The following is a 23,633-nucleotide window of genomic DNA, read 5'->3' on the forward strand; positions in this document are numbered from 1 at the left end:
TCTCGTTCGCGAGCGCAAAAAAGGAGGAGACCGGTCGATGAGTGTCTAGCACCTTGCGATTGACGTTGTGACTGAGCGGCTCTCGCAATCGGCGGCCATCGGTTAGCGTTTCCGCTGACAAGCTTAGCCACGTCAAAAGCCCCGTACGTCTTTCAAACCCTATTCGACCGCTAGACCCCAGCTGTTTCGAGGGCTGGAACATGGGCTGATGTTCTCGGATGCTTCCTCCCTCATTGCTTCGATCTGTCTGCCCATGGTGGTCGTGCAGAGTGGAATGCGAATCGTCGTGGATCGCGAGCTCATCTGAGCTTTCATCTGCTAGGTTTCAGGACATGGTATTTGAATTTTATTTGAATTTATCCAAAGCAACATCACCATCAAAGAACGTAACACATATGCCTCAGGAACCGATAACAATGTCCAAGAGACGTGCTGATGCTCATAAATCAAGTGATCTTCATCGTCCCCAGATTTTCTGTGGTGTTTTGAGGGTCTGATCGATCTTCATCGACGTTGCATCCCGCTACTGAGGCAGTCTGTGCGAAGCTTTATGCTAGTCCTCACGTTAACTGACTCGCCCGCGAGTTCACCAGAAATCCCATTGTATACAGATCATCTACGTAATCCGACTCGGCTGGAAGCCGATTCTCATATGCTTCTCAACAAGGATGTGGTCCAGATCACAGCTCTAGCGCTCTCTCTGCCAACCTCAGGGACTGAAATCGAGAACTTTATCTTAGAAATGTTTATTTGAGTACTACCATCAGTCGTTTGATACTCCGAGGCGAACTCTAGTGGCTACAGCCCAACCATTGTTCGCCCAACATGCATACAGCCACAGCTAGGTCGTTCGCTGCTGTTGACAAAGGGGAAGCGGGTTTAGGCCCTGACCTCTGCATGGGGCCATGCTCGACACCCTGGGGCGCTGCAGGCTGGCTCGGTACACACATCCGATGGCACAGGGACATATATAAGGTCCGAGTCTCCGCACACACATCCGATAGCACAGGGACATACATAAAGTCCGAGTCACCGCCTGGCAAACTAAACGCTTTATTCACTCACCAGCCTTTAACACCTCATTCAATCATCAGACCAAACACGTCTTTCACATACATTCCTTCATCATGCAGGACCTTGCTTGGAGAGAAACCCGACCTGGTCGCTGGGAGCGACCTCAAAGCTACCTCGAGAAGATGAACATCCTCACCCGCAATGTTCCAAAAGCTTTCGGTCGTGATAACTGGGCCAAGAACGCAGTCGCCAAGCTCAAGTTTGATCCCTCAGTGAAAGATCCTGCCGAATACCTACGAACTGCATGGATACAAGTTCGCTACAACCATCCTGAGATCGCGGCTTTCCCTCACAACGGCAACTATGTGTACCGCATTGGAGACGACGTATCCATCGCCCTCTGGGTATCAGCCACCTTTTCGGTTGTCGAAGATAAGACAGTAGACGAGTTGTTGGGTCGCATCCCACGAAACGAACAAATGCAGTGTTACTACCTCTCCAAGACTAGTGAGGTATTGGTCTGGTCTCCACACTACCGCGTTGATGCTCGAGGTGCCATCTTCTGCCTCAACCACTTGATCGAATCAATAGCGAACCTGGACTTCACCCTTGTCTTTGGTGGATGTGCAAAGAACCTGACCCCAAGCATGGAATCCACCCTCGGTCTCCAAAACAAACCGACACCGGAAATAGAGGCTGCCGTCAAGAAGCGCATGGATGCTTTGAAGCCCCACAGACCAGTCCTTGACATGACCCCAACTATCTCGTCCGCTAGACCCGGCTACAGCCAAAGATATGTTATCAAAATGTCTAGCAGCGAGACCACCGAAATCATCTCCAGCTGCGCGAACGCCAACCTCGCCATCGACGTCGTGCTGCACTCTGCCCTCATAAACTCCGTCGCCAAAATGGTGCCCACCACCGAATCCCGCAGTTTCATGGCGTCGTTCCACTCCAACCTCCGCACACTCATCCCCGAAGGCGCCGCGCCAAAATACTCTCCAATAAGCTATACTAGCGTCATCACCACCGAAGTAAAAGTCTCTCCGAAAACGAACTTCGGATCGTATTACAACGAGCTCGCGCCCGTTTACGCAAAAGGCTACGCACCATACCTGAATTCTTCAAGTCTCTTCCACGAGCGCCTGGCAGAGGAACTATACGCCCCGGAATCCCCCAAGGGCGAGACAGAAAACCAGCTGCAGCCTCGCTTCGCATACCTCGGCACTGTCGACGAGCAAGTAGCCAAGCGCGTTGGCAACGGCCTGGTCGAAGTCACAGACTTTTGGCTGGGTGCGGAGACGCTGACGATGCGCATGATGGTGCATACGTGGATCTGGAATGGCGAGCTGAATCTGAGCGTCACATTCAATGAGAGCTATTGGGACAGGGCGACGGCGGCGACGCTGCTGGACGGTATGCGGGATACGTTGATTGAGTTGGCGCGTGAGCCGAAGCAGATGATGCCGAGTGCGAATAAGTTTCCTTCGTTGTCGAAGATGATGAGGGCGGTTGCGATTTAGTTTTTGAGTTGGCTACTTTCTATGCAGGCACTTTCCTGATATAATAATATATACCCTCTCTTTGTTACTGAACCACTGGATCGAAGACTGCTGTGTTTGCCTGATGTCTTGTGGTTTGCGCCAGCAGGGCTGCTCTTCACAACAGATTGTTTAGCGGTTTTTGTGGTGCCAGAATAGGGGACGGAAATATTGCCCGCTCGTTGACCTCAAGCAATGTGCAAGTGAATCAACGAACGTGATGGAATGTAATCATGATCTTAGACGTTGAGGTCTTATATTTCTATTCTACTGTATGTACTATAGTCAGATGAATGCCTGGGTCTCCATATGCAATGCCCGAAACTCCAGCGCTCAAAATTCATCTCTAATGCTCAAATATCTGTACTTTCATGCGTGTCCATTCAAGTTGCCCTGTCTGACCATCCATGTGAGGAGATCGACCTTTGTGACAACAGCAAGGGCCCTCGGCTCTCCGTCTACCCTCTCGGTAACAACCGCGGCACTGTTCCACTCGAAGAACTTGTTGAGATCACTCAAGCTTGTGTCCTTGGTGATCTCGACAAATTCCCTCCTTGAGCCAGCTTTCTTGCCCTCATCAGCACCATCCAAGTGCAAGCGTCCGAGGTCCTTGACGACTTCATTGAGCTTGCGGAAGTCGAACATGACGTCCTCGACTGGCGATTTGGGGTTTGCGCGACCAGCTGCGATGTAGGACAGCAGGTTGCCGAGAGTGACGAGACCCACGAGGCGTGCTTTGCCTGATGACGAGGAGACAGAGACGGGGAGCTGGTCGAAGCCCTTCTCGCGCATCGTCTCGATGGCTTCACTGCATGGGGAAGTAGCCGAGACTGTGGTGACGGGCTTCAGACGCAGAGAAGCAATTGTGGCGCCGTGGAAAGTGTCCTTTTTGGCGATCGAGTCACGGCGCGAAATTGACTGGTTTGCACCGTTTGTGTTGGGCGTGAGTGGTGGTGTGGGAGGGAGAAGGTCGTTGGCAGCGAGCCAGTCATCGTCGACGAACTATATTCTGTAAGCAAATGGGTGCAGGTAAAAGGAGATTTCAACATACCTTGCTGAGATAGCTTCGGATCGAGTCTGGCAGTACGACGACCACAACATCGTCCTTGGTCAGTTTCATATCCCTAGAAGCTTCAACAAAAGCAGCCATAGCACTGCCGCTGCTTCCACCGCACAGGATGCCTTCCTCGGCGATCAATCGTCGTGCGTACAGGAAAGAGGTTCGGTCGTCTGTCTTGTACCACTTGTCCACGATGTTCTGCTCCAGCACATCGGGAATGAAGTCGTAACCAATACCCTCGACCTTGTAGCCCTCATTGACACGATCCTGGTTCAGCGATTCAGGCAGCGCCAGGATACTGCCATGAGGATCGGCAGCCACGATTTTGACATCGTGCTTGTGTTTCCGCAGACCCCGAGCAAGGCCTGTGATGGTGCCGCCAGTGCCCGCACCAGCCACCAGACAAGTCACCTTGCCCTCGGTCTGCTCCCAGATCTCCTCAGCTGTGCCGTATTCGTGTGCGAGTGGGTTGTCGGGGTTCGAGTACTGGTCGAGGATATGAGCATTTGGCAGCTCTTTTACAAGCTTCCTCGCTACACCAATGTGGCTCTCGGGGCTGTCCCAAGCAGCACTAGTTGGTGTTCTTATGATCTCGGCACCGAGTGCCTTCAATACCGCCACCTTCTCTGGGCTCATCTTCTCGGGAAGAGTGATGATGGTCCTGTAACCCTTCACAGCGCCGACGAGCGCTAGACCGATTCCAGTGTTTCCAGAGGTAGGCTCGATCAGTGTGTCTCCAGGCTTTATGCGCCCGGACTTTTCGGCCGCCTCGATCATGCGCAGGGCAATACGGTCTTTGACTGAACCACCGGCGTTGAAGGCTTCAACTTTGACGTATACGGTAGCCTCGATGCCGAGAGACTGTGGGATCTTGTTCAGGCGCACAAGAGGCGTGTTGCCGATCTGCTGGGTAATGTTGTCCATCACCACAGGTGGGATGGCGGGGCGAGTTTTGGTAGACATGGTGGTGGTGGTACGAGTGTTTGTCTTGTTGTGTAAAGTATGCTCTACTGAAGAATAGACAAGGCTGCGCTCAAACTGCTGTTCAACTTTGCGCAAGAGTGGAAGACAATGTCGTGATGCCCTTGCAGCTGTCGCAAAGAAAACGTGAAAGGCTGACCCGCTTCTACCCGCCGCCACTTCGCCGCCACTTCACCGCTCGGCCCCACTACGGCTCAGCCTTACGCGCTAACCGAACGCGCTTTCACGAGTTTTTCTTTCACTCATCGCCCAAACACGGCCAAAGTGCATCATCAACTACAATTATATGCAATACACGCCCGATCATTGCTGCATCCAAATCCGTTGTTTTGCAATGCAGCTTAGGATTGCATTTCACTATAATGGCAACTATCTTCACGCGCTGACAGGAACTTCGTTGCCAAATATTTGCAGCGTCTGCATCGAACATTATATTCTACTGATACACCGAGAGCTCGACGATTGCTTCCAGATCTTTCAAGAAGCATGCTGTCCGGTCGTTATATGGAACAGTAGTCATATCAAGAGTAGTCATTCTACCGGAAGGCTACGATAGGGACGAGAACATAAAACGACTTACCGCTCGTCTCCGACCACAGAGGTCACTGGAATCCGCTTGATACGGTCGTGGTTGACGATCCGCACGTATCATTTCTCCCGCCTATATTCACTCAGCATCACGCCTCGGAATGACCAATTCCTTCATCGAGGTGACTGAACCTTGCTGATATTTTATACATCTCTTCACTTTTTTCGTCCCGTGCTCGCATAGCTCACTGTCTTCCTTCTACTTCCTTTGATTGCTCAATTACCTCTTAAATTGCGTATCTTAAATTACCAGCGTCTCTCAGACAGTTTCTCTTGTTCTCCATGTTACTCTTTATTCTGGATCTCTCGATCACTAACCATATGCATACTCCAGCAAATTGTGGCGCACGCGTTTTGAGGAAACTTATCGTCTACTGAAGTGTGCAATTGACTCAATTATGCAACTAGCCAAAGTGTGCAGTCGATTAAATTACACGACCAAAATGTCTCAGGAGAAGATCACCTAAACAGCTAGCTCATCAGCACATATAAACTAAGTCTTCCCCATCTTCAAGCAATTAATTCATCATCTCTCTCATACTTTGTGGTGAATTATGCATTCGAGTACAGGACAAGATCGACTCACAACATGGTTATGACAGTCGAATCCAAACGAACTAGAAACTCGTCTATTCTATCTAAAGGCCTTGCATGTTTTATGACTGGTCGATGGAAGTAGTGCTTATTGAGGAGGTAAGCGTGCCCATTATCAATGTCAGCCACAGTCAACGCTTACGCTGTTAGACAGCTCGATCCACCAACCATACACACGTGGACTCCAAGCATACGAACTATTGCAACCAAATCCCCCGGCTAAGCAAATTCTGCAACCCCGGCGATCGCGTATACAAACCACATATCCCTGCCGCCCATCCCACCCAAGCGAATACGTCTCGATATTGACCCGCATGGCGATCTGCACCGTTGCATGCAAGCTAATCACCCGCCTTGCCGGCATCTAAAGCGCAATCCGCCTGCCGCACGCGAGGGCGTACGACAACCTCGCTTTCCCCACATCCGCATACTTCCATCTCGGCACCCACGTCCCACAACATGTGATAAGTGCCGGAGTATGCGGACTCAGTTCGCGGATGGTGATAAGCCGTGCCCGGAGTGGAAGGGTCGGCTCGGTCGGTGGCGGCGCTGGGCGCAGGCTGAATCGATGTTAGTCTGCATGACGAAATGTGGTGGTGTGGTGTAAGCTTACAGTGAGAAGGTGTTGAGGGCCCGATGGTGTGGATGGGGCAAAGGCAGGCGCTTGACTGGCGGTGATGGGGTGGATGTGGATGTGGTCAGCTTATTATACATAACGAGGTACCAGTCTCCCGGGCTGGAAGTGAGCAAGATGACATTGGAATTGAAGTTGGTGCCAGTGATTCTCGGGGTACACGTTCCTTATTAACGGTGACATGCAATGTTTAAGAGGAGAGTTTCGAAATGAAATTCAATTGGTGCGAGCTATGAAACTATGATGCAAAACTAGAAAATCCAACCAGGAAAGCAACGCATAAACTAAGAAAGAAAGCAAACATGATAGAAAAGGTTGAGTGCGAACTCCAGCAAAATTAGACTATGCAAAACTCAAAACGCGAACGGAACAAAGGAAAGATCGGAAATACAAATAAGTTGCTGGCTTGCTGGAAAGCCGTACAACGGAGGCGAGAAGAAAAAAACCGATGCGGTGTAAGGAACATCGTTCGATGAGCCGAGAGGACTCATCGACCTTGAGACTCTACCTTGCGTGCTTAGAGATGGAACTTGATCGGATCCATGGCTTCGTACTTGTAAGGCCTGTCAATTGAGCCATCTTGATGACGCTTTGTCAAAAGAGGAACATGCCCATCCCACCACTCGCCCTGCGATAATGTCAGTGAAATTTACTCAGTCAAATTGGGGAGTTGCTTACGTCTTCAGGTAAGCACGGTACAACGATCTTTGTGAGGCGGTCAACTTTCTCCTCATTGACAACCTTGTTGAACCTGAGTGAGCGGATTTGGAAAGAATCGTGGAACGTGTCCTTGGCCTTTTGACTAATCTCAGCTGGGTGTTCGTAATTGCGTTTGACCCATATTCCCTCCAGGAGATTCTGAATATGAGACAGCAAACTCTTGATGCTCTTCTCCGAAATCTCATGACGAAAGACTTGGAAAAGAATGTCTGGTATAGTTTTGTGTTTGGGACCATGACTGCAAGGTCGAATTCGATGTACAATAGCTTCTGGGGGATTTCCAGTGAGACCTCGCTGCGCATTCGGACATCGTAATACTCAGAAGCTGCTTTACTGGTGTTATCGCAACCCTTCGCAAGTGGTGTGATGCGCCTATTTTCCCAGCCTATGCCGGAATGAACATAGCATGTGTCTTGCTCAACTCACAAGGTCCCGCCACAGGCAGGGATGCAATGCGAGACTGTATGAGAAGATCTATATCCTTCTGATAAAGATTGGAGTCCGCATCATGATCTTCGTCAAGTTTACATGAGGTTGCCATAGAGACAGCACACATCGCCTTCGGTCCGTTGCAGATCTGTGGGCACCTTGTACAAGGTTGTGGGATCTTTCGCTAAGCCGACTTTCTGATCTTCAATGAGACCTTCGGATTGAATGGTGATGTGGTCCTGGTGGGCACGAGAAGTTGTGTGTGTGTTGACGGCGAGAATGTCCTTCATGCTCTTGAGTTCTTCTCCATTGAGCACCCTCTTCCACAGGCTCTCCCGAAGCTTGCGTGAATACGCATATCTCCAGACTCCGTCCTTGTATTTTGGTAGCAAGCAACACGAGCGCGCTTACCGTCAGCTGTGAGAGGGACAATTTGGATATCACCTGCAGCCGAGCGAAGAAAGCGCACGGAATTTTGGCCAGTGAGGTGTCTCCATTATTTTCATTGTAGGTGTAGTATGTTTAACTAGGTTGTCTCTCCACGAAGTCGTAATCGTGCGCGCAGACCAATCGCTAGATGAATGCATGCTACATCAGTCTCGGGAAGCGACATACATGCACACACGATAAGTGTTCATGAGAGAACCTTGTTGAAACTTCTTGTTATGAGCAAAGATACTATCACAATCCGAACAGACTAGCCAATGGTGACTTCAAAATCCGGAAAGACGCTGCTACGATGACAAAACAATCGTCAACTACACATCAACATGTAAATACCAACGGGAAAGAGCACAGTAACTTCGCAGCATTCAAAGTGTTGAAAGAAAGAAATCTATTACCAATCTACGATACCTACAAAAGCAAAAATACCAACGCATAACACCAAAAGCAAAAAAAAACTCCAACTACTAGTACGATCTATGGGAAGCCAAAAGCAAGACGTGAAACAGAACCCAGGAAACCATCGCAAACTCCAACGTAGCAAATTCGAAACCCAACAGTACAAAAGGAAATATCGGAAATCCACAAAAGCTACAGCCATGGCCGCAAAGGACGAGAAGAGGAAAGAGCGCCGGAGCTCTCAACAAATGCGAGCGAAGCATCTGCAGGAGCAGCCATGGCTAGCTCAAAGATAGAACATCTTGTTGTTGAGGTCTTGATGCCACGGGTTACCAACGCTGGGACCATCGTTGAGCCCCAAAGTCTTCAAAACAGACATTTCGCCCCAGCAGCCACCACGTTGTGATCATCCTCGACCTTGAAATTTCTCGAGAGGACACTCGCTTCCAGCTTGAAGGTATCGTAGTAATAATCGTGCACTCGAGCGGCGAGCTTGCTGGCCCAAACCAGGGGCAGAGCCTTGGCGGTCCGGTCTTGCTGTGAGGATAGCTGGGAGCTCTCGTTTAAGTTGATTGTCTGGTACATATTGTGGGGAAATGGTGAATAGGTAAAGTGGGTGCTCATATACCAGTTGTTTCAGTTCCGCCTCGTCAAAGCCGATTTCATTCTTAAGCACGTAATACTTGTACTTCTGTGCTTGGCCGACGTTTGTGCCAAATACGATCTCAGGTGCCGGGGGCACGGTTGCTGCGTCCAAGTCCAGCTTCGAGGAGAGTTGAGAATCACGGAAAAACGTGATCTGGGCATTCTTGTTGTATACCACGCAAGTGATGCACGGCTGTTCAAAGCCCGGCCACTTCGAATTGAAAGCCGCTTTGATGCCTTGGTATTCATGCTCGATGGTTGCGTTGTTGTCGAAGTTGATACCGCTGCGGTAGAAGAGAATGTCCTTTGGAGGTTTCTGAGGATTTGACCAAGCTTCAAAGCGCTTTTCCATCATACTTCGAAGGCTAAGAACACGGGGAAGAACCGGTGCTGTCAAAGTCGTCTTGTCTTCTGCTCCACGTGTGGTGTATTCGTCGAAAGTCTGCTGGATCGTGACAGATCCAGGGAATTGCAATGCAGTAGAGTCTGTGCTCGCCACCACAGCGGCGATAGAGGGACTGTACGTTTTATGGCCATCTCGTGGGCGTCTGGTATGGGCTCCGACCACCATGAGATTACTCAAATCTATGCCTGACCCAACATCCAAAACATTCGTGCTATAGTTTGTGCCGCCGAGCTTGAAGTTGCACTTGTCCATGACACTTTGTGGGAAGTACGGGTCATCATTGTTGCGAGTCGCGATGCACTTTCGCATGTAGTCCTTGGTGACATCCACGAGTAGAGTGTTGGCCTCATAATCTGTAAACTTGCGCAGCTGCTTGCGAACCATACTAGATGACTCCATTAAGCCTAGAACAAGTCTAGTTCGGTTGGTGGCAGTCGTACCGTGCAAGATATTGTACAGCTTGGTTTTTGAATTCTTCTTTTTTTGCACTTCAGCAGCAGTACCAATGTCGGCAACTTGCGCCTGTGCCATCACAAGAGACGTGTCATCCGACAGAGGCAGCTCTAAGCCTTGCCTAATCCTCGTGAGGAAGGAGGCGTGAGTACGGCATGCACCTGTCACGTTGTCTTCGGCGACTGCCACGTTGATGGAGGCTTCAAAATTAGACCGAGCTAGAATCTTCTTGGCTAATTCAGCGGGCTGCTGTACAATGTCTCGAACATTGGGGACGAAAACGACGTTATTGGCGACTTCGAAGAGAACTTTTCCCATCGTGATTTTGCTAGCGTAAGTCAGTCTCACTGCAATGGCATCGTGAAGAGTAAATGCATACCTGGTTGCGCATCTGTACATTGACAAGTCTTAAGAATTGCTGTCCACGCTGTCGGATTATGGACTCGTACTTGTGAGATAGCACAGAACGTGCAAGGCCTCTGCCTGCTCGGGTGAAATCCTTGTGGTGAATGGGCTGGGCATGCTCTACGATCAGCATCTCTAGCGGTACCCAATGATCCTTTCCATCGGATACAAGGGGAAGCTCAGGGTACTGGAGTTCTTGACTGGTAGGTAGAACGCCTACGCGAAAGTTAGTATGTTCATGACTACAGAACCAAAGGTTACACTTACGCTCGTTGAAGAATGAGGCCACGGTGTATGTCTCGGTACCAACATTGAACTTGACATCTTCCGGTATCTTGACGTCCGCGATCCTAAAAAGACGACCACGGTAGGAGTTTTTACTGTCCAAGAGTGATGCCTTTTTGCCGGGTTCCAGGGGGTCCTTTTCCACAACGTATTTGCATCGAACCTGCAGGCCCTTTAGAAGACCCGCAAGGACAGTCAGATGCTCTAACGGCTTAGAAAGCAGGCCGTTTTTGCCAAAAGCATCAAACAAGGCCGAGTGCAGAGAGCCCTTCGGATCATATGCAACGAGGTCGAAATCCAAATGCAGACACTTGTGATCGGTGTTCAAGCTTGGCTGGATGCGCAAGCCAAGCGACAGACCTGAGCCAACTTCCATGGGGACTGCTCGCTGAGAACATAGGAAAGGATTGATTTTGTTGGGGCCATTGATGACGGAGGGGAAGTCTTGGATGTAACAAGTGTGCCTGCTCGTACCGGAAGGATCGTCAATCTGACTTGTTCTCATTTGGATAAGGGAGTCGAAACTTTTCCAGTAAAGCTCTGCTTTCTTTTTGTCATCAATATCCTTCTGGGGAAGAATTTTGCAAGCGACCGGACGATGAGCAGCAGCCTTGCTGGCAGCCTCCTCCTTACTGTCAGCCTCTGCCTTCTTCGCCATCATCTTGGTGTGATCGAGCTCAGTTTGTCCAGGCACCAAGTTTTGAGTCAGGGCTTGTGTTTCGGGGCTTACCGGCACGACCACCTGATCCAGGGTTCCATTCCCATCTTGATTGATCGCAACGTTAGCCAAATCATCGACTTTGATCGTTTTTGCGATCATCTCCCTGACGGCATCCTTGCGCAGTCGTTTGTGCGCCACGGCCTCCCAATTGTCAATCGGCTCTTGCGCAGATGTTTTGGGGCACAGAGTCTCCACTGTGGCGACGAAGAGAGGTGGTAGGTCCGTCAACTCATAGGTTAGCCGTCCAACGGCAGTCTTCGAGTGTGGATTGTTCTTGATCACAGAAGTGGTGGGACGGTTTGTTGGAGATGACAACATGCCACAATAGCCTGTGGAGGCGTTCGCCTTGACTCCAGGCTCTTTGGATCCTATCAGCAGGGTTGACGATGGTGCCCGTTGTGTTGTGAGGTCTCCACCAGCTACTGAGCTCGTCGTGGTACCAGGGTCGCTGAACGTGCTACCCGCTGCGGAAGGAGCGCTTTGATCCAATGAGCTGTCGGTCTGAAAGCTTCCCTTCCTATTAAGAGGGTTAGGCTGAAGCAGTTGATCATCTTTGTTCATTTTCGACATGTCGCACAAGTCAATCTAATCAAAGAGAAGTAGAAGACCGGGCCAATTATCGTGCTGGATTTGATTCTTCACAGGGCGTCGGAGGGGTAGTTACTTATACTTGTCCTGCGCTTGCTAGCTCTCTCCGTCTGCAATCATGCGCTATGTCTGGAGGTGCGGATGACATAGTGTACATGCTGCTTGCGCTGGTCTCGCGATATTCTTCCATGATCGACACTTGATTTGCGATAAAAGTCATGCTCGCACGTGCATGGTGATACACTGCCAAGCAAACAAGACGGTGAACTCGTGGGTGTAACAAGCATACTGCGTGAATTTGGGGTATTCGCGATGCCTATGAATAAGTGGAGGTGTAGTTTGAAAGTCCAGAAGAGACTGGAGGTATGGCATCATGACGGAAAAGAGAAAGAAAGCGCGACCTAAGCCACCACATTTCAACCTACGTGAAAACATTCTGATATCTGTAACTTTCAGCTTTCATCTTTAGATGCATTATTGAGTACTTACTACAACTATTACACCCTTCTATAGCAGGTATCCTTTATACACAAACCCATCTCCGTTGCCTCCGAGGAGGAGCATCTGGACGTGATCGCCTTTCTCGAGCCCGCCCTCCCTCAAATATAGCTACTGGGCGGTTTACAACAACTCCGCAATCCACGCCCACCACCCCTCCACATCTCCCCTCTCCTTTCCCTGCACCACATTCCCCCCAACAACACCCACACTGGTCCCTACTTCTTGCATCTGCGTAAACTCAAACGCCCCCTCTCCGCCTTCCCCAAGCCACTCCTTCTCCTCATCCACCTCATCCTCGCCCCCACTCAGGGCCGCGCCTGCATCCCTCAACGCCGTCGCGCGACCCGCTCTGACCTGGGTAATCGCCTTCTCCAACTGCACCTTGACCAACCCCGCCGGCAGCGCAGTAAACAGATCCATTTTATTCGCGGCGATCAGGACCGGGATGCCAGGCGGTGCTTTGCTGGACGTCGCGGTTGTGTAGCGCTTCTGCAGGGCGAGCAGGATGTCGTGCAGGTAGCTGGCGGCTTCGATGAGCCCGGATTCGTCGGCGAGCGAGGCGGCGTCTACGACGAAGATGATTCCACGCAGCGAGTTGGGGTTGGCGAGTATAGATGTTGCGTGGTGTCGCAGTTTGCCGTGCCCAGGCGTGTCGAGGAGCAGGAAGTGCCGCGCGCGCTCGAAGGCTGGGTCGCCGGCGGAGCGGAAGTGCGAGGAGGCGGGGATGTGGGGGGAGGGGAGGAGGGCTTCGATTGTGAGGGGTTGAGTGGATGTGTGGGTTTGGGCAAGGGAGTTGCGTTCGGTCTGGGTGGTGTTAGATTTGGGTAGAGGGAGACGGGGGATGGCGTACCAGTGTGGTGAATGCAGTCTTTCCGCCGCCACTCGGGCCAACGAGAAGGAAGGTGGGCAGGCTTGTCGACGCCGCTGCTTTCCGGTATAAGAAGCTGTGCAGCAGTATCGGCAGGCCAATTGCGACGAGGAAGGTGATCAGGATAGTACTGAGGTTGGGCGAAAGCGCTGCTGTGAGCCAGCTGTCCTCGTCGTACCACGCCATGGCTTTTCAAAAAAGACGACCGAAAGTACAATACGCGTTCCCGAGTATGGTTGTAAACAAAGCGTGACGTGTGATGTGTACGGTTCGAGCGCGTCGGGGGTGCGTGATGGTTTAGCGATGACGTGACAAACTCAGGGCAGCGGACATGGCACTTTCCGCCTGCCCTGCGAACAAAGTTTCTCGCGTGGACGGGGCGTTCGTTCCATGAGTCGCCATCTGCGCCCGATCCGCGGGGAAGACGGGAGCTAGTCGAGCTTCCTCTAACCTCACCTCTTCATCGCTGCATGCGAAATCCTTTGCCAACACAACCAACCCTGCGCCATGCGTCGCAGCAGGCGCTTGTGGAAGCGGTGGACGCACTGGGTTCGGGATTCGCGAAATTTGCTCAAGGGCGCATGTTGGGCGAAGGATGGGCGCAATGTGGGCCTGACTCGCGCAACGTCAATCACAAGCACATGGCAATGGCGATGGCGACAGACACAAGGGTAAAGAGAAGGGCCGCCTGCATTCGAAATAACTATCATAAAGCTTTTAGGGCAAGGGCTATGTAATCATACAAATAGACAAGGGGCCGCCGTTATCGTCATCCAGTTCCGTGTATCGTGTCGTTTTTGCCGTCTCTTTCGTGATTGCCCCCCACATGACTGTGCCGCTGTCCCCGTCGCCCCTTTTCACTCGCAGAAACAAACGCAAAGAAATCCATGGCCATGACCCATTACTCATACAACCATAAGTAGCTGTTGCTTGCCGAGCGCGGCAATGACAGATCAATGTCGAAGCAGGCCAGCCGAGCAGCAGCATGAAAGAGAAGGGTATGACCGCTGCCAAGTGTGAATTTAACCCATATGCACCATGCGCAATGCATTAGCGCCCATGAGCCCTTGATGTACCCAGCACCGTTTTCGCATCCCATCATGCGTAAATCAGGAAGAACATAAGAAATTGCCGACGCCCCAGAACCATACACAAGGAGAAGGGGATATGTCGTTTATGCGGGTCGTACACCTCATGACAGTGCGAGCCGCTGGGTGTAGGATTAAATATGCCGTGTGATGAAGGAAAACAGATGAAAGAAGAGCTCAACAAGATCGGAACACCGTGTCGTAGGAATCGCAGTCGTGACTTGTGTTCGATGCCGTAGGACAAGACTAGGTGTTGAGGGGACGCATTCGAATGGGGTAATACGCAAAGCGTTTCACTGCGGCGGGTAGTGCACAGCAGACATGCCATACAGGCTCTTTGTCGCGCAGGCTTCACACTCGCCGCTTGACCCCGGCCGACATACGTAGGTGTGTTACGATCAACACCGTCCCTGGCGAGGTCGCTATTTGACTCGTAGAGCTGTGAGCTTGGTCCGTCTTCGAAAGGATTAAAATGCATTAAGTAAAAGAAAACCGCCGCCGCGATGCCCAAGTCTTAGTGGGCTAAAACATTTGGATGTGTGATCGGTGTAGGCAAGAATGGTGTGAGCTGAATCTTCGTGCCTAGCCATCGCATATGTGTGCGAGGCTGATGAAACTCAAGTCTGCGGCGATCGGCCGATAAAGACTGAATATACTCATCGGTGTGCTCAGTACCCAGTGTGAGCGTGGACATCTGGATAGTAGCCGCGGCTACTCTCCATGCCGGTGAATCTTCCACAGCCACCAACTTGCATGCCTGTGTACGCGGTGGCGTGGCCGGGATACTCCTCTTTGACTGATCTCCTTTCAGGAAGAGGAAGAGTGCCTTCGGCCTTGGTAGGTATGCCATCGTACAGCGCAGATGGATAGTACTGGTAATCGTGGGGAGCATTCATCATCTTGGCGTCATCCTCGTCGGTCATGTGCTGGTCGCCAACAAGCCCTTCCACGGGCCCCCCGCTCATGGAACTTGCAGAGCTGACTGAATGACTGCCTGCGGGGCTTGGGTCCAGCGAGTAGGTGTTCCCGCGATACATGCTTCCGCCCATTGCTGTGCCACTTCCCCCAGAAAGGCCGTTGCCATTGCCGTAGCCATATGACACACTGCCCCGCCCACTCATGCCGTTTTGGCCAGAGCCCCCGAAGCCTGAGCTTCCGGGGCCCCTTGTTGTAGCATTGTGAGGGCCTTCGTTTTGGTAGTGGCTCGGTGACCTTCCGCGAACGACGACGGGATGTGACAGCTTAGCAGCAACTTTGACCCAGCGCGGCTCGGTGTCCCTCGGGTTCTGGACATTCGCCCAGAGTTCGACGATCAAATGGTAGTATTGCTGTTGAGCCCTACGCTTGCCATTGTTCGCCGTGGCCGACTTGAACTGTATGCGTTCAAATGCGTGGAGGGAGTTGCTGCTTGTATGACTTGCTGGCGAGTACTGTTGTGAGGAGTCGTTTTCGGTCTGAAGCGGGAGCTGGGGTCCTGGAGCGCTTGGGGGTTGATGGAAGTTACTCAAACCATATGAACTGTGGTCGTGATTCTTGCCAGGAGGATTCGGCGCAAGCAACTCCTTCTTCATTGGAAGTTGTGGCCCCTTGTCACGTTTGGGTGTATGTTGTATCAGCTCAATGGTCTTGCCGGCCGTGCCATCTACGGCCGCCGCAAGCGATACAGCCATGGACTGGATTTGCTCATGCGGTTTACCATTTCCTTGATCCAAGAAGAGCCTTGCGTTTGGCGTCCATGGGTTCAATCCAAAAGAAACATTGACAGAGAAGTAATTTCTCCGATAACATGTCCAGACGCCGTCACCAGACATGAAGAATCCCTTTTCGATCTTTGCATCGATCGTGGGAGCTACATCAGCGCCATCGCTTATGATCTTGTGATAGGTCTCTTGAGAGTTGAAGGGGGGTGAATCGCTCATGTTACTAGCATGGGCGTATGAGGAAGCCTGGATGCCTGGTACCGTATGAAGTCAGAGGCATGGTAGTGGGCAGCACACTTTCTGGGTGTGTCAAGGATGTGAGTTGATATCGAGAGATGTCGAGAGTAGCGAGGTGACAAGGGCGAGAGAGTGACGATGTAGACTAGGCGTTGCGGTGGTATAATTATCCCTAACCGACGCAGCCTTGGACGTTGACACGTGGATTGCCCAGGCTAGGTGATCTTGCCTGAAGTAACATACTTGGCGATGATGAGAGGATCAGTCCTATAGTATCGCTGTCTTGCTGTGCATGCATACTTCTCGCGTTCTACAAGCACGAATGCGCCACAACGGGTAACTTACAGGCGTCGACCCGTCGACATGCTGAAACCAAAACCGGGGTAGTTGCTTAGAGGATAGCTGTTGTCGGCGTAGGCGCTTGCTACACTTGGAGCGAAAGAAGCGTATGAGTATGCTGCTGCAGATGACGCGTTGGAACTGGGCGAGGTAGAGATGGAACCAGACCCTGAGTCAGAGAAGGCAGCTCCAGTCTGGTAGCTGTGGACGTCAGTTAGTCAAGCCAGCCAAAAATGTTAAACAGCCAAAGCCAACAACAGTGATGTGTAACCAGGGGATAGGGTAGCACGGTATATGTTGTCAATCAGGCCAGGGACGGTACGGCATTACCGCTAGGCTTGTCGTGTGATCAAGGTGACGACCAGCCTGTTGGGAGAACCGAATGCGCCACGCATCCGGAACGTGTGCGACAACAGGTAAGATCAAGGACATTGACGACGTGTTTGTTTCGGCGATAGGGGAGGCCAGAGCTTGGGCAACACAGGCGGCGAGGCGTCGAGGGATGCACGCTGGGGGCGGCTATGCGCAGGCAGCACTACGGAGCTTGCTATGCCAGGCCGGGATGACAAGGACCAATGAGAGAGAGTACTTACCCTGTGTCGGGACGAGGTGCGCTAAATCGGTGCACACTGGAATTCTGAGGAAGACCGGTCGCTAGGATCCCGTCGCGCCTTAGCTGTTCGGGTACACGAGTTGCAGAATAGCTATGATGTGCATGAGAACCAATCTGGTCGATGCATTCCTGATCCGAAGAGAAGTGGTGTTGATTGTCCGATGCCAATGACAAAGGAGCGTGAAGTACTGCTTATCCCGTACGTTAGCCAATCAATCTGAGCAGAAGGCTGTGTCGTTGAACAGGACGTAGGACAAAAACGGACAACGTGCACCCGTGGGCGATAGAGAGACGGAGAAAAGGCGCGCGTGGGACGTCGTGGTACAAGGGGCTCCGCGATCGGGTGGCTCTGCAGACCTGGCGTGCAAGTGCGCACCACATGCAGTGGTCGGGATAAAAACAATGGGCCCACAGTGTGTAGCATCAAACAGAAGAAAAAATCAATCAAGTGCCCTGGCCGCGTTGTGATGCAATATAAGAGGCAGCGTGCGAGGAATGCTGGGCTGTGGAAGAATGCGGAGAAGCGCGCCAGGTAATGGCTAGAGGGTGCAGTGCTTGGAAAACGAACAATTGCGGCACTCGCAGGCCAAGGGCCCGCAAATGCTTTTAAGGCTGACATAACTTACCTGGGTTCATCATCGCAGTGATCGCTGCAACGCCCGTCTGTATTGCCCGTAGTGGCCTGCAGATACTATGTCCCGTTCGAGAGACCGAGTCTTACGCTGCGGATCCGACACTATGGGCAGGATCAACGGTGCCCGGCTGTGGCGATATTTCGCGCTGCTGACGAAGGTCTGCTGCTGCGGTCGATGCTGCTTTTCGACTGCAATCTTGCAACCGTCCGCGAAGCAAATGGCCCGTCGTAAATGGTAATGGTGGACGTACTTCGGGATGCCGGACCTGATGCACAAGGGTGGCAGTAACGGGAAGAGGATGGCCGTGGAGGCTCGTCTAATGCTCGTTGTTGATTCGCTTCAGGGCAATCTGGGGCGGTTTAGCCGGCACAGGGGCAGGATCCTCGATTAGTTGCCGCTGCGAGTTGCTGGTGGCTGCAATCCGTCAATGCTGATTCTCGGCGTGTCCTGGAGGTGTGCAGCTATTGCGAGCTGGCAATGCAGTGTGTACTTTATCCAGGAGATTGGTTTCGCGAAGCGCACTCGTTCTCAGCACACCAATCATTCACCTCTGGGGTCTGTCGCAAGGCTTAGTTAATGGTGGTTTGTCGCGGTGAAAGTGAAGAGGGCAGACTGACAAATTTGGGAGTTTTGACGAAACTGTAACGCCGCTTGCTTTTGTCACCTGTTGCGGCCGCGCGACGCCTTAAACCCTGGGGTTAAACGGCTTCCGTCTACGCAGAGTACCAGACCGACAGGTGCGCTTTGCTTCTTCCCGCAGTCTCCACAGATCTCGAATCTCGAGCACAGACAGGTACGCACTTTGATCCGGCCAGTTGGTGCCTGCAATCTCTAGTTGCGACGTAGGCGGTGTGGGTGTTGTCGCTATTGTCGCCTCGCTGCGACCTGTCAGTCCTTGGTATCAAACAAGGTACTATGTTGCAAGGTGGGTGGAGCTTACAGGGTTGTTCTGCAGTCTGCCAAAAGAAATTTGTGGCGTTGGGTGATTTCGATCGTGGCTGCTTCGACGAGGATGCTAACTTGTCGTGAAGGCTCCGTGATCTGCACGGTGGCCAGGTTTGTGGATCGGGTCGACAGGCCCCTCTGTTGCCTTGCGCTGGCTTCTTATTGTATAGAAGTGGACCCAGCTTTGGTCAAGAGCACGGACGAGCAGGTGCAAAGGGTGGACGTAATGTGAATAGTGGGTATCTTTGACTCGAGTTTCGCGTTGATCAAAAGCGTGAAGGCTTGAAGCATATATGCACGGTGCCTATATCCAATTTGACTTGTTGCTGAGGACAAGTAGTACAAGGTTGCCGGGGTCCAACAGACTCGTGATCTTTGTTTACGAGGCTGGCTGGTAGGGTACCAAATTTCAGCAATAAGACAATGGGGAAATATATGTAATATGTGGTAGAGAGGAACTGGTGACGACGGAGGCCGAAAAGGACGATGTGATCCAAGGATACGAGATCAGCGGTCAAATGAGAGCAGGCACATAGTGGGAGGGCAGTAGAAGTACAGTTGGCAGAGCAAAAGGCTACTACTGCTCAATACAGGGTAGGGTGGGCTGGGAAGCTCATCGGGTAGTTTGGCTGAAAGAAGAAGTGCCTACCAAGCAAGAATAGCCTCAGAATATTGTTAGGATGCTGGATCAAGATTTCAGCCCCAAAGAAAATGATCCGTATCGCCCTGCTCAGACCATGGCCGTTTTCTAGCACCACGGTAGCATTGGAGAGCTGCAGCAGCGAACCTTTCCGCATCGAGCGTCAGTATATCTCCGAGACGTCAGGGAGGGATGGTCTGCCCCGATGCCCAGGCTCGCATCTTTCTCGAATCGTTGGCGGTACACTGCGAGCTTTGCATTCCTTGCACCGGGAGGATGGGGTCTATTGGCTCCGGGGTCCGTGACCCATGAGCTGTGGGAAACTGGTTGGCTCCTCAGGCTGAGGCAACACAGTCCCGTGCAGCAGCGATGCAGGAACATTGACCACGACACCACTCTCGAATGGGGGGCCGACTCGACACGGCAGGCAATGAGCCGGCCAGCTGGGACGCTGATGTTTCATCTCGATCAGCCGCCCAAGAATAACCCTTGAAGCGAACAAATGATCAGAGTTTGCTCTCTTTGCCACGGCGGGCGTGGATTGGGTCGTCAGTGGCCGCGGCGTCCAGTCAGCGCTTGGGCGTGGATGGACCAAGAGCAGGCTGGTGGGAGAGCGCCACGGGCCGGCAGCCGCGTGGCAGACGACAGGTCGTCCCGCGGGTGAAGGTGAGAAAAAGGGAACGCGGAGGACCAGGAGAGCTTAGACTCGAGGCCGATACCTGTCACAGCGCGACGGCGACAGCACTACCTTGGCCGCGAAGCAGCGTGAAGGGGACTGAAGGGAAGGGGAAAGCCACCCACACACGCAGACACGGACACTTACAGACAGACACAAGCGCCACAGCGCGCTGGGAGAGGCCGTGGGTGCCGCGAGCGGTGGTCGATGGTTGCATCGGCTGGGGAGGTTTTGGCTAGAGGCCTCACTGCGCCATGAATCCATGAATACGATCCGGGCTTTCCCTCACAGCAGGCGCACACACGAACCCGGCAGCGTGGTCGACTGCGCAATGCTCCGAAAGAAGGCAGAGCCAGTCGTTGGCCGCGCCGACACAGACGTGCATCCGCGCGGCGGCACACGGGTGAGAAGGGAAGAGGGTGAGGGAGAGCACTAGAGACAACGGGGCTGGAGGGGGAATCTGCAAGACGAGCGGTTTCCAGGAGCGCTCTACGCCCTGCTCCCTAGTGAGGCCGACGATGAACGGTGAGAGGCGACGGCCGAGCGAACTCGAAATGATCATGGCAGATGGGAGGGGCGCTGATGGGGCCTTGGGGGCGCTGACCCGCTCCCTTGCGCCAGCTCGATTCCGCTACAGGTGCGATTGGGAAGAAGAGCGATGGCCCGCAGGGGATGTTGTTGGGAAAGCGCGCCCGGTGACGTGCAGCAGTGCGCTTCTGCTTTCCCCACCCGAGCGCGCGCCTTGCCTCTTCGGGCCCTGGCGCCTTGGCTGCATCCGCCGTGCAGCAGACGACCCAAACCTCCCATACCCTCTCACCTTCCATGCCAGGCCGCGACGACAACATCATGACGCCGTCAAGCGCGTCCCTTGCTGGCCAGCGATAACCACGCGGGCAAGGTGACATCTCAGTCCCAGACTCCATAGCGCTCATGTGTCTCGCACGTTGCGGCCGTCCGCCCTCCCAGCGCTCGGGGCTGACCGCCGACGAGCTATCTGATTCTCGCATTGCTTGCATTCCTTACCTTGACAGCTCCTCCAATCGCTAGCCCACGACCAACCTTCTGTCGCGGAGCGAGCCAGCCGGGCGCTGGGCTGGCCGCAGGCCCCAACTCCTAACTTGAGACCAACTCCAGCATCGATTTCCAGCCTGCGTAGATCATCTGACGCATCTCAATGGAGAATGCAGAAGCAGGGCCAGTGGAGCGCAATGTTCCTCGAAGCCTACCCTATCTGCGCGTTTCTAGCACCGACCAGAGCATTTCACCGCACAATGGCACGACAGCCCGTTGGCGTGCATCTGGAGATGGTGGCTGACCGGGTGCTCAGGACATGATGGCTTCAAGCGGTCGTCGTAGCTTGTCATAAGGTCACGTCGCTATCAGCTCCTCTGCAGGGCACCCGCTGTAGAGGTACAATGACCTGCAGCTTCCCGCGACCCCGTGACGCCTGACGGCGATGGTCGGGCGTCCAACCACCTGTCAGTGTCCGATAACTTATGGCGACCTGCAGCAATGCCGAATTTCAACTCGGAACAGTTAGGGACGGGTTGATGCATCCTTGGATGTCTCAGCCGACTCGAAGAAGACTGAAGGAGATGAGATCGTGTGGACAGCGCCCCACCACCTATTGCGTCCTCGTCGTTGCACAGATGCTGTGTATCTCGGCCCTTCTGATCACTGCGTTTCCACAGTGGCCTGATGTGATGCCAACTTCTAGCAGAGCAACGTCTTTCAGCAGCGGTACGGCCCGCCACTGAAGCAGTGAAGCAAGACGAGACCTCTTCAAACTGCCTTGTGTCCTGGTGTACTTGCCACTGCATCCTATGCCTCTAGGGGCTAACATTCTTTGCCGATGCTAGCATGTCTGAAAGCGCATCGTCAAGCACCCAGGCATCTGGTCGACTCGTCAGAGCTGCTTCGTATACGGATCATGGCACCGGCAGTCGAGTCAACAGGTTTCAGAACTAATCGTTTCCTGGCTGCCAAATTCCAGAGCTACGGCTCTTTGTCGTACATGCCTCGAGATGGCTGGTCTGAAACTTAGAAGCAATGGCAACATCACGCAACCGAGCTGTTGACAGCCATGCCTGCGCCTATACTGCAAAGTCTCCGCAGGGCTATCGGCTCCATGCTACTACTTACGCAAACCATGGATGTGTTGTTGACAGCTTCTTGCTAGCCGCAAAGACACACAATACTGGGTGAGCTTTGTGCTGGCGGCACATCGGTCGTGGACGCCTGCTGACGGATCGTCGGCTGAATTGACAAGTAGCTCAGTGATTCCACTCTTGAGACTCGCACGATTTCATAACTCACAGACTTGACGGACGTCTAGACGCGCTCTAGAAAAGGGGCCAGTGCGACGTGCGAACACAAGAGACGCCCCAGTGCCACGGTGGCCTTGAGCGAAGCATGTCAAGCAGTAAGCCACCGTCGCTTGTGTCTTTTACCTGATGGCATTGGCTAACGATGAGAGCCTTCATCATTAACCGCGCCTTTGAGAACGGTAACCCAAGCCGCAAAGCTCTGCCAGATGAAGCTCGTACTCCGATGCTAAACTCTGAAGAACATCTGATGTCAATGTTAAGTTTTGGACGATCTCCACGGACACTCCGGTAGCGAGACGTTGGCGTGTCACGGCGCGGCCGATGGCATCGAGAATGTCATAGCTGCCCACGTTGGATCGCTAAGTAAAGGTCCCAGACTTTGAGCACAAGACCAACTTATGATTGAAGAAGCTGGATTCTCTACTACTTCCACCTGCAAGTGCTCGAACTGCTTACTGCACCTGCTAAGGTACTTATCATGCAATCAAACACGTCGCTAAATGCAAACCACCATAGCCAACAATTTTTGGCTTCTCTTCGACTCATGTTCGACGATCCGCTGCGCAGGGACCTAGCGGCTTGTCCGCTTTGATTGCGCGTACCGCTATGAGCTGCCTTTGAACGACACTCTCGGCCACCTCCCGAGAACAAAGAGTACAAAGAAGCCGCTGTATGACGGCCAACCCCTCAAATCAGCGCACGAACGATTGGCCTGTGCGGACGCCGTGGAAGCAAACAACATCGCTGTTGAGGAGCACAATCCCATCTATACCAGTTTAGGAGAGTCCTGAGTTGTGTCGCTTGTCACTGCTATCGAGTGGCCCAATCCTGCTCCTGTGATGTCAAACCTAAGCCCTAGGCGTCCTCGTGGCGTGCCAACAGCACGAGCAGCATCGCACTTGATGCCTAAACCGTCCCAGTTCTACAGCTGGTATTCTGGGAGCATCCCGTCAACGGCGCCACAGTTGTGCAGCATGCGGATGCTGTATTGTTTTCACAGCGCCACGAACCGCCGCCCGTGATTGCAGGAGTTCAACGGTTGATCGCCATATACTAACATCACGCTCAATTTATGTCGAGGCCGGCGCACTCATCACAATGCCGCTACCCGGCGTCCAATTGCTTGCCGTCTGACCGAGGCCGTGGCATCCAACTGT

The 23,633-nt window shown here is 52.8% G+C and overlaps 8 protein-coding genes across 8 annotated transcripts; 1 reads left to right on the top strand and 7 right to left on the bottom strand.

Annotated features, from left to right (window-relative positions):
• Positions 1–1,127: 1,127 nt before the first annotated feature.
• On the top strand, positions 1,128–2,537 carry SNOG_12734 (hypothetical protein; the record flags this gene model as incomplete). Its single annotated transcript, XM_001802902.1, has 1 exon — positions 1,128–2,537. One exon carries the CDS (start codon positions 1,128–1,130, stop codon positions 2,535–2,537), a length of 1,410 nt encoding a protein of 469 aa, XP_001802954.1.
• Positions 2,538–2,924: 387 nt separating this feature from the next.
• SNOG_12735 (hypothetical protein) lies at positions 2,925–4,578 on the bottom strand (the record flags this gene model as incomplete). Its single annotated transcript, XM_001802903.1, has 2 exons — positions 2,925–3,557; positions 3,607–4,578. 2 exons carry the CDS (start codon positions 4,576–4,578, stop codon positions 2,925–2,927), a joined length of 1,605 nt encoding a protein of 534 aa, XP_001802955.1.
• Positions 4,579–6,142: 1,564 nt separating this feature from the next.
• SNOG_12736 (hypothetical protein) lies at positions 6,143–6,492 on the bottom strand (the record flags this gene model as incomplete). Its single annotated transcript, XM_001802904.1, has 2 exons — positions 6,143–6,338; positions 6,392–6,492. 2 exons carry the CDS (start codon positions 6,490–6,492, stop codon positions 6,143–6,145), a joined length of 297 nt encoding a protein of 98 aa, XP_001802956.1.
• Positions 6,493–6,929: 437 nt separating this feature from the next.
• On the bottom strand, positions 6,930–7,851 carry SNOG_12737 (hypothetical protein; the record flags this gene model as incomplete). The annotated part of the gene is made up of 4 exons (XM_001802905.1): positions 6,930–7,040; positions 7,091–7,341; positions 7,559–7,592; positions 7,687–7,851. The coding sequence occupies 4 exons, from the start codon at positions 7,849–7,851 to the stop codon at positions 6,930–6,932; spliced, it is 561 nt and encodes a 186-aa protein (XP_001802957.1).
• Positions 7,852–8,770: 919 nt separating this feature from the next.
• Positions 8,771–11,889, bottom strand: SNOG_12738 (hypothetical protein; the record flags this gene model as incomplete). Its single annotated transcript, XM_001802906.1, has 5 exons — positions 8,771–8,941; positions 9,033–9,567; positions 9,646–10,255; positions 10,288–10,299; positions 10,557–11,889. The coding sequence occupies 5 exons, from the start codon at positions 11,887–11,889 to the stop codon at positions 8,771–8,773; spliced, it is 2,661 nt and encodes an 886-aa protein (XP_001802958.1).
• A 525-nt stretch (positions 11,890–12,414) lies between these two features.
• Positions 12,415–13,462, bottom strand: SNOG_12739 (hypothetical protein; the record flags this gene model as incomplete). Its single annotated transcript, XM_001802907.1, has 3 exons — positions 12,415–12,516; positions 12,553–13,212; positions 13,259–13,462. The coding sequence occupies 3 exons, from the start codon at positions 13,460–13,462 to the stop codon at positions 12,415–12,417; spliced, it is 966 nt and encodes a 321-aa protein (XP_001802959.1).
• A 1,570-nt stretch (positions 13,463–15,032) lies between these two features.
• Positions 15,033–16,283, bottom strand: SNOG_12740 (hypothetical protein; the record flags this gene model as incomplete). The annotated part of the gene is made up of 1 exon (XM_001802908.1): positions 15,033–16,283. The coding sequence occupies one exon, from the start codon at positions 16,281–16,283 to the stop codon at positions 15,033–15,035; it is 1,251 nt and encodes a 416-aa protein (XP_001802960.1).
• Positions 16,284–20,195: 3,912 nt separating this feature from the next.
• Positions 20,196–20,711, bottom strand: SNOG_12741 (hypothetical protein; the record flags this gene model as incomplete). Its single annotated transcript, XM_001802909.1, has 3 exons — positions 20,196–20,221; positions 20,297–20,369; positions 20,454–20,711. The coding sequence occupies 3 exons, from the start codon at positions 20,709–20,711 to the stop codon at positions 20,196–20,198; spliced, it is 357 nt and encodes a 118-aa protein (XP_001802961.1).
• Positions 20,712–23,633: the final 2,922 nt, after the last annotated feature.

Source organism: Parastagonospora nodorum (genome assembly GCF_000146915.1).
Source record: "Parastagonospora nodorum SN15 chromosome Unknown scaffold_23, whole genome shotgun sequence".
Lineage (NCBI taxonomy): Eukaryota > Fungi > Ascomycota > Dothideomycetes > Pleosporales > Phaeosphaeriaceae > Parastagonospora > Parastagonospora nodorum.